The 10,647-nt window shown below is 43.3% G+C and overlaps 1 protein-coding gene and 1 non-coding gene across 2 annotated transcripts; both read left to right on the forward strand.

Moving 5' to 3' along the window:
• Nucleotides 1-3,158: 3,158 nt before the first annotated feature.
• Nucleotides 3,159-4,623, forward strand: RPS20 (ribosomal protein S20). Its single transcript, XM_032759748.2, has 4 exons — nt 3,159-3,319; nt 3,542-3,641; nt 3,927-4,000; nt 4,410-4,623. Exons 1-4 carry the CDS (start codon nt 3,317-3,319, stop codon nt 4,590-4,592), a joined length of 360 nt encoding a protein of 119 aa, XP_032615639.1. The 5' UTR covers nt 3,159-3,316; the 3' UTR covers nt 4,593-4,623.
• On the forward strand, nt 3,794-3,860 carry LOC116814047 (small nucleolar RNA U54). The gene has a single exon (XR_004371145.1). It is a non-coding gene; the product is annotated as a small nucleolar RNA U54 (small nucleolar RNA).
• Nucleotides 4,624-10,647: the final 6,024 nt, after the last annotated feature.

The raw sequence follows: 10,647 nt of genomic DNA on the forward strand, positions 1-10,647 counted from the left end.
ACGCCCGTAATCCTAGCACTCTGGAAGCCTGAGATGGGCAGATAACCTGAGGTCAGGAGTTCGAGACCAGCCTGGCCAACATGGTGAAGGCTTGTCTCTACTGAAAATACAAAAATTAGCCGGGCATGGTGGTGCCCGCCTGAATTTCCAGCTATTTGGGAGGCTGAGGCAGAAGGACTGCTTGAACCCAGGAGGTGGAGGTTGCAGTGTGCCGAGATCGCACCACTGAGCCCCAGCCTGAGCAACAAAGTAAGACTCCATCTCAAAAAAGAAAAGATCCATTCATCTGTCGCTGGACACCTAGGTCATTTCCTGACCTTAGCTACTGTAAATAATGCTGCAGTAAACATGGGAGTGCAGGTATCTCTTCCAGATACCAATTTCATTTTCTTTGGGTATATACCCAGAAGTGGGATGGCTGGTTCATATGGAAGTTCCATTTTTAATTTTTTGGGGACGCTCCATACTGTTTTCAAAAAAAAAAAAATTTTCCATTACTTTTGTCTAATATCATCTTAACCATTTGTTTCCTTAGTTCTAGTCAGATCAGCCATTTTTCACATACCTGCTGGGCCATATTTTGCTTTTCTCTATAATGAAATTTCCTCGTTTATGGTCAAAGTAGTTAACTTGTTCACCAGTTCCTCAAATACTTAAAGGATGAGGTAAGCCTAAGAAAAAGATGTACCAGATTTGTTACAAAAAAAATTTCACACTTGTATAAAATTACAATTGTACTTCTCAATGAAATTCCTTCATTGAATTTCCAGTCATCTTTGAGCATTAGTAAAACATGAATGCCGCTGTATATGTTCACTTAAAATATGCACAGTCACCTCCAGGCAGTACTACAGTGGTGGCTGATCACACCCCAGGGAGCAGGGCAATTGTGCTTTTGTCTATTTGTTGCACATAGCCATACCAATAAGTTAAACCTCTAAGTTATGAAGTCTCAGTTAGGTTACAGCTAGCACAATAAGAATGCAGGTTTTCAGATTTTCTGCTGAAAATTCTACTAAAAGAGTATTTACAGACAATGGATTACATTTAAAAATAACTGAACTGGGGCCGGGCTAGGTGGCTCACACCTGTAATCCCAGCACTTTGGGAGGCCAAGGCGGGCAGATCACGAGTTCAGGAGATTGAGACCATCCTGGCTAACACGGTGAAACACCGTCTCTAGTAAAAATACATAAAATTAGCTGAGAGTGGTGGCACGTGCCTGTAGTCCCAGCTACTCGGGAGGCTGAGGCAGGAGAATTGCTTGAACCCAGAAGGTGGAGGTTGCAAGGAGCCACAATCGCGCCACTGCACTCCAGCCTTGGCGACAGAGCGAGACTCCATCTCAAAAAACAAACAAAAAACCCAAAAAACTGAACTGGAAAACATCCAAATTTGAAAATTTAAAATAATTGTTAAAATGGCAGCAAAAATCTCATATGTATCGTGAGCCAAAGAAACCCAGTTATTAGTTATGTTCCAATTATCACCAAATAAGACAGTGCTATTATTTGATTAAAGTTTCAAACATAATTTCCTACCAAGGAACAGAAGACAAAACCTCAAGAAAGAACCCTGATGGGGCGAGTGCGGTGGCTCACGCCTGTAATCCCAGCACTTTGGGAGGCCCAGGCGGGCCTGAGATCTGGAGTTTGAGACCAGCCTGACCAACAAGGAGAAACCCCGTCTCTACGAAAAAAATAAATAAATAAAAAAATAAAAAAATTATCCGGGCATGGTGGCGCATGCCTGTAATCCCAGCTACTTAGGAGGCTGAGGCAGGAGAATCGCTTGAACCCATGAGGCAGAGGTTGCGGTGAGCCAAGATCGCGCCATGGCACTCCAGCCTGGGCAATAAGAGTGAAACTCCGTCTCACAAACAAACAAACAAACAAACAAACCAGGCCAGGAGGGAGGGGTCAGAGCTCTGTCCCTCCCCATTTCAGAGTGTTTGAGCAAATAACTCGGCTCAGAGCTTCAGGTGGAAAGTAATATGAGATGATTTTACTCTTCTTTCTGCCCTGTATCAAAATCCATCTCAATGATTTCCATGTATTTAGCCCCGGCTTCTTGCTCAGGTGTAGGTGAGCTCATCCTGTGCTCTCTCCCACTGCTCAGCTCAGATGACCATTCGGGTTTTCCACTATACTTGGTCACTTATGTGATTATGAACAGATGTTCAGTATTAAGAAGACCCTGGGGGATCTTATCCAATGACTTTATCCAACAGAAAGGAGATGAGGTATCAGGACTGGGTGGCTAGCCAGGTTCCAGGCCAGGCCTCAGGATAGCTGCGCAGCCTGGCTTTTCGCCTCACTTTCCAGAAGGACGAGAAGCCAAGTTCAGGTCCTTTCCAGAAATAGATGTAGAGGCCAGGCGCAGTGGCTCACGCTTGTAATCCCAGCACTTTGGGAGGCCGAGGCGGGCGGATCACGAGGTCAGGAGATCGAGACCACGGTGAAACCCCGTCTCTACTAAAAATATAAAAAATTAGCCGGGCGTGGTGGCGGGCGCCTGTAGTCCCAGCTACTCGGAGAGGCTGAGGCAGGAGAATGGCGTAAACCCGGGAGGCGGAGCTTGCAGTGAGCCGAGATCGCGCCACTGCACTCCAGCCTGGGTGACAGAGCGAGACTCCGTCTCAAAAAAAAAAAAAAGAAATAGATGTAGATACTTCTGCTGGACTGGGAAGCCAGGAGCTGAAATATCACAACAGGACGTCTCAGGCTATGAAAAATAACTGCTTACTAATTCTAACGTAAGGTGTCCAGCTTACGAGAAGTATTTCTGCCGATGCTCATGTCAGCTAAACTCAGAGAAGTCACCTCATCCTCAGAGAGCAACGAGTGGTATGGTCTGTGTAGAAAGCAAAATTTGCAACGGAAAAACCAGAGTTCGTGTGCACTTTACGAGGGAGAGGGTTAGGTGCATCAGACAGAGGAGTTTCTCAGGTTTCCGTCTCGCCTGTTCTCTCGACCAGGTGGCCATCTCGGCGCAGGCGGGGACCCCACCCTGCGGGACTTCGGCTCCTCCCTGCGGACAGGGGGCGCCCGCAGCCGTGTCTTTCCCGCCAACTCCACTAGTGCTCCAGCTCGCCCTTGTGCTACCGCCTCTAGGGCCCGGGACATTTCCTGTTCCGGGGCGTGTGGGACCCGGATGCGAGCGTGTTATATAAGGGTTGCTCAGGTCCCACCCCATTCTTTTTGAGGAAGACGCGGTTGTAGGAGCTGAGGATATCTGCTCCGCACGCTCCTGCTCCTGACTCACCGCTGTTCGCTCTCGCCGAGGAACAAGTCGGTCAGGAAGCCGCGCAGCAGCCATGGTGAGGCGGCAGTCGGCGGCGGGCGGCACAACGCAGGGCTCGGGCGCCGGAGGGACTCCGGTTTCGAGCTCGTGCTCCTGTAGGGCAGATGCCGGGGCATGTAGGGGCGGAAAGTCGCTCCTGAAATGGTGGGGGAACGCGGGAAGCTTCCGGAAGCTGCCTTTCTCCAGAAGTGGCAGACCATTTTTGGCTTATTGTTCTTTCTCATGTATCTAACAACAGGCTTTTAAGGATACTGGAAAAACACCCGTGGAGCCGGAGGTGGCAATTCACCGAATTCGAATCACCCTAACAAGCCGCAACGTAAAATCCCTGGAAAAGGGTCAGTGCAGTCGTGCGGTGGGGGTCGGGAATTGGGCAAAAAGCGACGAGCTTTACTCAGTAATGTTAGCGTACAAGGTGGACTCCAAGAACAAAAGTGACAAGTTACTTAAAGTAAAGCATGGCCCAAAACTGTTTTCACTGTCATACAGCTGGCGATGAGGAGGTATCTATTGTGTTGAATAACGGTGATAACTTTATACGCTATTCTGAGCCAGCAGAAGTGAAGGTATTAAGCCGATTTTAATTGTTTTGATTGTGCTGAGAGGTCTTTTATTTCTTGCAGTGTGTGCTGATTTGATCAGAGGCGCAAAAGAAAAGAATCTCAAAGTGAAAGGACCAGTTCGAATGCCTACCAAGGTAAAGTAAATTGGAGGGGCAGGAAGTAGGAGTTGCTTCTGGATGTTGCATAAATTCAGGTTCTTTAAGGGGTTTGGCTGCCAAAATTGTGAACACTGATGCTGTCTACAAACGCACATAGAAATCGGTGGTAATTTCGGTTCCTAGTACGTATCTAATGTTTAGATATGATTGTTGTTGTGTTCTTGGTGTGGTTTGGTGCTTAACAGGCGCAAGCTCTAAGGGTGGTGTCCTAGCACAGTGAAAACAGACCTGGCATTTTCAACCCATGGTACCTGAAAATCTATTAGTGTAAATTAGAATCATACCAAAGGGATACTAATGAAATGATTAAAAGTAATGATTTTCCAGATGTTCTAGGAATAAGTATAAACCATAAACACTTGGTTTCCTTTGTCTTTTGTTACAGACTTTGAGAATCACTACAAGAAAAACTCCTTGTGGTGAAGGTTCTAAAACGTGGGATCGTTTCCAGATGAGAATTCACAAGCGACTCATTGACTTGCACAGTCCTTCGGAGATTGTTAAGCAGATTACTTCCATCAGTATTGAGCCAGGAGTTGAGGTGGAAGTCACCATTGCAGATGCTTAAGTCAACTATTTTAATAAATTGATTACCAGTTGTTAACTTCTGTTGGTTTTTTATTCAGAATACTGGCAGATTTTAGGAATGTAAAGGTGTACTATGAGACTTCCACTTTTCAGGTGGAATATATGGGTATCTAGAGTGGTCTATCCTGTTTTCATTGTCGTTTGAGTCATTTGAAAACTGGATTCTGTTAACTACATAATATGTGAGACCTGACCAGTTTTATTGGACACTGGCAGTTTATAACTTTGGCATACTCTAGATAAATTCTGGTTGGTATGGGGCGTTAAGGTTTCTGGGGCGTTTGTAATACACAGCCATGCTTGAGAACCTAGTGCGCTAGTAGGCAGGTGTTAAAAACTAGTAACTAATATTTTTACATTAACCAAGTTTAACGTCCTTAAAAAAGGATTAATTGGCAGAGGCAGAACTAAAACTAAGTTTTAGGGTTTTAGGGATGAAAACTTAGTTTTAAAATACTTATATTTTCAGTGTTTTATATTTTAAATATAAAATTTTCACTTTTTTTTGAGACGGCGTTCTGCTCTGTGGCCCAGGCTGGAGTGCAATGATGTGATCTTGGCTCAATGCAACCTCTGCCTCCCAGGTTCAAGCAATTCTCCTGCCTCAGCCTCCCAAGTAGTTGGGATTACAAGTGCCTGCCACCAAGCCCGGTTAATTTTTTATTTTATAGTAGAGACGGGGTTTTTTACTGTTGGTTAGGCTGGTCTCAAACTCCTGACCTCAGGTGATCCACCTGCCTCAGCCTTCCAAAGTGCTGGGATTACAGGCACAAGCCACCATGCCTGGCCCATTTTCACTTTTATATTTTTAAAGAATACTTACATTTTCAGTTTTTGAGACAGGGTCTCACTCTGCGGTCCAGGCTGGAGTGCAGTGGTGTGATCACTGCAACCTTCACCTCCTGGGCTCATGCGATCCACCTCAAACTGCCTAGTAGCTGGGACTTAACAGGCATGTGGCTACCATGCCCAGCTAATTTTTTGTAAGAGGTGAGGTTTTGCCATGTTGCCCAGGCTGGTGTGGAACTCTTGTGTTAGCCTCCCAAATGTTACAGGAGTGAGCCACTGCACCCAGCCTAGAATTTATAATCAGACAGATACCCTTATACGTTTGCTAAATTTATTGGGGAAAGTTTCTGTAGATTTTGGAAAAATGGAACATCTACAAATTGTTAAGATTGCCTTCAGAAAATTTTTGAGATTTTTAATAGGATCAAAGTTGGGTAATTTCAAGTTTTTTCTTTGTATTTGGGCCTAGGCTTTCACGCTGAACTCTGCTATCTTTTCAAATTGACCTTCAGTTGAGATTTCTGTATACAACCAACTGCATACTAGGCACCTGCAACCCACAGCTGAAAAGCTAATGTGTCTAAAATGAAATCTCCCAGAAGCTCTGTCCTGTGTTCCTAGTCTCAATCCATTGTCCACTGAAGTCTCACAGTTCAAACTGGAGTCAACCCCTTGCCTCTCCCCTACTGCTGTTACCCAACATGCAGTTCCTTCTGAGTCTACTTCAGATCTCAAGACAAACCCAGTTAACATCAAGGATTTGAATGGAACTGAGTCTGGAATGAATTATGCCCCATTGCTAAATTTAAACCAACCAGTTGAGCTTTGGGAGCTCTTTAGGTAGCAGTTAATAAGACCATTTTAAAATGGAATACCTGTCAATACGTGGCCCCCAGACAGAAATACCTATGAAGTTTTAATGCAGCATAGCAGTCTTTGGAGCACAAATGTCTTGAGAACTGACTGAGGAAATTCTGAAAACAATGTCACTAAAGTCCAGAGAACATATACTGTGAAAAATAACGCTTCAGTAAATCAGAAAATAGTGGAAGGATGGCTTTCACGGAATTGTGAACATGAGCAGTTGTGTTTTTTCACAATCGTGCAAGTGTTGGATTAAAGCTATACATAATTGAGAACCTGTATTACAGCTAAAATAGCACTAAAAAATTTGAAACTGCTATTTTCAATTTCTCAAACACTTAAAAAGACCTGCATGGAAATAAAACTGCAGGGCCTTTGAATATAGGGAATTCAGGATAGATTAAATAGTGGTAATGATGTCAATAATTCTGTGCAAGTTAACAGGCCATCTTGTATGGATAGGGAGTTAAAGGAAGGTTGAAAATAGGATATCTCTCCAGTGCTTACCCTATTTGGATTTGCAGAGCACTGCTTCTGGTGTAGAAATGTAAGCTAGCAATAACCAAGAGAACAAACCACCATGGCTGTTCATTGCTGGGTCAGATTTTTTTTTTCTTTTTTAATTTAAATGGAGACAGTCTTGCTGTGTCACCCAGGTTGGAGTGCAGTCGTGCAATCATGGCTCGCTGCAGCCTTGAACTCCTTGGCTCAACCCATCCTCCTGCCTCAACCTCAAGTAGCTGGGACTACAGGCTCGCACTGTGACGCCTGGCCTGGCTAATTTTTTTTGTGGAGATAGGGTCTCGCCATGTTGCCCAGGCTGGTCTCAAACTCCTGTGCTCAGGCGATCCACCCTCCTCGGCCTCCCAAAGTGCTAGGGTTATAGGCAAGAGCCACTATACCCAGACTGGATTATATTTCTTCACATGACATCTGTAGAGTGCCTGCGTGTATCTCTGTGGATGTAAAATGAACAGGCGAGAGTATAGAAGTAGAATCTCTAGCCATGCAGTCAGACAGACGGCTCCAAAATTAATTACTTGGTTATGGAGACTTGATCAAGTTACTTGCCTTTGAGCCTCAGTTATGTGCTAAATGAGGATACTAATAGTATCTATCTCAAATGCATATATGGGCGTTCACTGTCTCTCTGGAAGACATTTTCCAAACCAAGACTAACTTGTTAAGGGAATAGATTTCTCTCACTAGTACAGGATGTGCTCTAGCTGACCCACGATACTGCATTGAATTACGGTGTTTCCTAAGTATCTGTGGGGGATCAGTTCAGTACCTCTCTTGAATACCAAAATTGAGGAAGCTCAAGTCCCTGATATAAAATGACATAGTATTTCCATATAATCTATGGCATCCTGTATAATTTGTCATCTCTAGATTACTTGTAATACCTAATACAATGTAAATGGTATGTAAGTAGTTGTTATGTTGTATTTAGGGAATAATGACAAGAAAATGTCTATACATGTGCAGTAGAGACAATTTTTTTTCTGAATATTTTTGATCTACAGTTGATGGAATCTACAGATGCAGAACCCATGGATACGGAGGGCCAGCAGTACACTTTGAGAAGTGTGTTTGAGTCCCTGGGAACATGTCCTTTTTAACTGCATTCTCCCCCACCAAAAAAGTGACCAAGCAGGTATAAGTGGAGAAACAGCCAAAGCTGAAGTGTATTCTTTTTTTGTTTAATTGTACTTCAGTGGATGCAAATGAAATTTTATCTTTTGAAAGTAAGAGGAACTACGGCTGGGCGGGGTGGCTCACACCTGTAATCTCAGCACTTTGGGAGGCCAAGGTGGGCGGATCACCTGAGGTCAGGAGTTCAAGACCAGCCTGGCCCACATGGTGTAACCCCGCCTCTACTAAAAATACAAAAATCAGCTAGGCGTGGTGGCACACTCCTGTAATCCCAGCTACTTGGGATGCTGAAGCAGGAGAATCTCTTGAACCTGGGAGGCGGAGGTTGCAGGGAGTTGAGATTGTTGAGTACAGTGGATTGAGTGCAGTGGAGCTGAGATCGTCAAGTGCAGTGGATTGAGTCTAAACTCAGTCTCAAAAAAAAAATAAATAAAGGAAAAAGTAAGTCAGAGGTGCAAAATCAATCCTTATTTCCTTTATCCTAGGAATAATAGCATATTTCACTTTCATAGAAATTAAACTCTTAGAGAACCAAATCCTTCTATACCTTTTGTTCTGTAAACTGCTATTTATTTACTTATTTTTGCCTTGCATATTGTGCATGTCCTTCTTCATTGACTTAAACAGAACTCACCCCATGGATCATCTGAGGTCAGGAGTTCGAGACCAGCCTGACCAACATGGTGAAACCCCATCTCTGCTAAAAATACAAAATTAGCTGGGCGTGGCAGCATGTGCCTGTGGTCCCAGCCACTCGGGAGGCTGAGGCATGAGAATCACTTGAACCCGGGAGGCGAAGATTTCCAGCCTGGGCAACAGACTGAGACTCTGTCTCCAAAAAAAAAAAAAAGCAACCGTGCACATTTGTATTCCTCCCAGGAGTCAGTACAATATCATATATCTGATATACAAAAAAAATCGCTCATTATTTTAGCCCTACGCTGCGTTTGTCTCTTTTCTTTCTGGGACTCCTATTGATTGCATGACCTTCTGAAGGTCTTGTGTGTCTCTTACCTTTTTTTCATAACTTCTCTTAATTTTTTTTTTTTTTTTTAAACAGAGTTTCTCTGTCACCCAGGCTGGAGTGCAGTGGCGTGATCTCAGCTCACTGCAACCTCTGCCTCCTGAGTTCAAGTGATTCTCCTGTCTCAGCCTCCTAAGTAGCTGAGATTACAGGTGTGCACCAGTGTTCCCAGCTGATTTTTGTATTTTATGTAGAGATGGGGTTATGCCCATCTCTAGCCATCTGGCCAGGCTAGTCTCGAACTCCTGAGCTCAGGTGATCCACACACCTCAGCAAATCTTTTAAATTATGCGTTCTGTGATATTTCCTTAACTTTGTTATCCACATTTCTATTGATTATTTTTCATTTTAATAATCTTGGGTTTTTAAAAACTCCTTTATGATGGCAAATTTCAAACATACACAAAAGTAGAGAGAGAATGGTATAATAAACCCACTCAGTTTTGAGGATTGCCAACTAATACCAGTTTTATTTTATGTATGACTCCAACAACTTCCCCAACCAGCCTTCAGATTATTTGAAAGCAAATTTCAGACATCATATTTTACTCATACATTTTCTAGTATCTAAATCTGAAAGAAAAACTCTTTTTTTAACAGTTCCGTAGCATTAATTATACTCATACTGTTGTGCAACAAATATCCAGAAATCTTTCGTCTTGTGAAACTGAACCTCTTACCCATTAAACACTAACTCCCATTTTTTTTCACCCTGAACCCTTAGCAACCACAATTTTACTTTCTTTTTCTGTGAGTTTGATTACTTGATACTTCATGTGAGTGGAATCATATAATATTTGTCTTTTTGTGACTGACATTTTATTTAGCTTAACGTCTTCCAGTTTGACCCATGCCATATCATGTGGCAGGATTTTTCTCCTTTTTTTTTTTTTTTTTTTTTTTGAGACGGAGTCTCGCTCTGTCGCCCAGGCTGGAGTGCAGTGGCGCGATCTCGGCTCACTGCAAGCTCTGCCTCCCGGGTTCACGCCATTCTCCTGCCTCAGCCTCCTGAGTAGCTGGGACTACAGGCGCCCACCACTACGCCTGGCCAATTTTTTTGTATTTTTAGTAGAGACACAGTTTCACCATGTTAACCAGGATGGTCTCGATCTCCTGACCTCGTGATCCGCCCATCTCAGCCTCCCAAAGTGCTGGGATTACAGGCGTGAGCCACCATGCCCGGCTACGATTCTTCTTTTTTAAGGCTGAATAATATCTCAATGTATGTATATATACCACTTTTAAAAAATTCATTCATCTGTTGGACATTTAGATTGTTCCCACCTCTTGGCTATTGTGAATACTGCTATAATAAACATGAGTATGCAAATATGTCTTTGAGATTCTGCCTTGAATTATTTTGGATATATACCAAGTGAGATTGCTAGATCATATGGTATTCCTATTTTAAATTGTTTAAAGAATCTCAATACTGTTGCACCATTTTGCATTCCCATCAGGGGATCCAGTTTCTCCAAATCCTCACCAACACTTCATTTTTTTTTATAGTAACCATCCTAATGGGTGTGAAGTGATATCTCATTGTGGTTTTGATTTGTACTTCTGTAATGATTAATGAAGTTGAGCATCTTTTTATATGCTTGTTGGCCATTTCTTTCTTTTCTTTTCCCCTTCCTTCCTTCCTTCCTTCCTTCCTTCCTTCCTTCCTTCCTTCCTTCCTTCCTTCCTTCCTTCCTTCCAT

The sequence above is a fragment of the Hylobates moloch genome, unplaced genomic scaffold, assembly GCF_009828535.3.
Source record: "Hylobates moloch isolate HMO894 unplaced genomic scaffold, HMol_V3 SCAFFOLD_9, whole genome shotgun sequence".
Lineage (NCBI taxonomy): Eukaryota > Metazoa > Chordata > Mammalia > Primates > Hylobatidae > Hylobates > Hylobates moloch.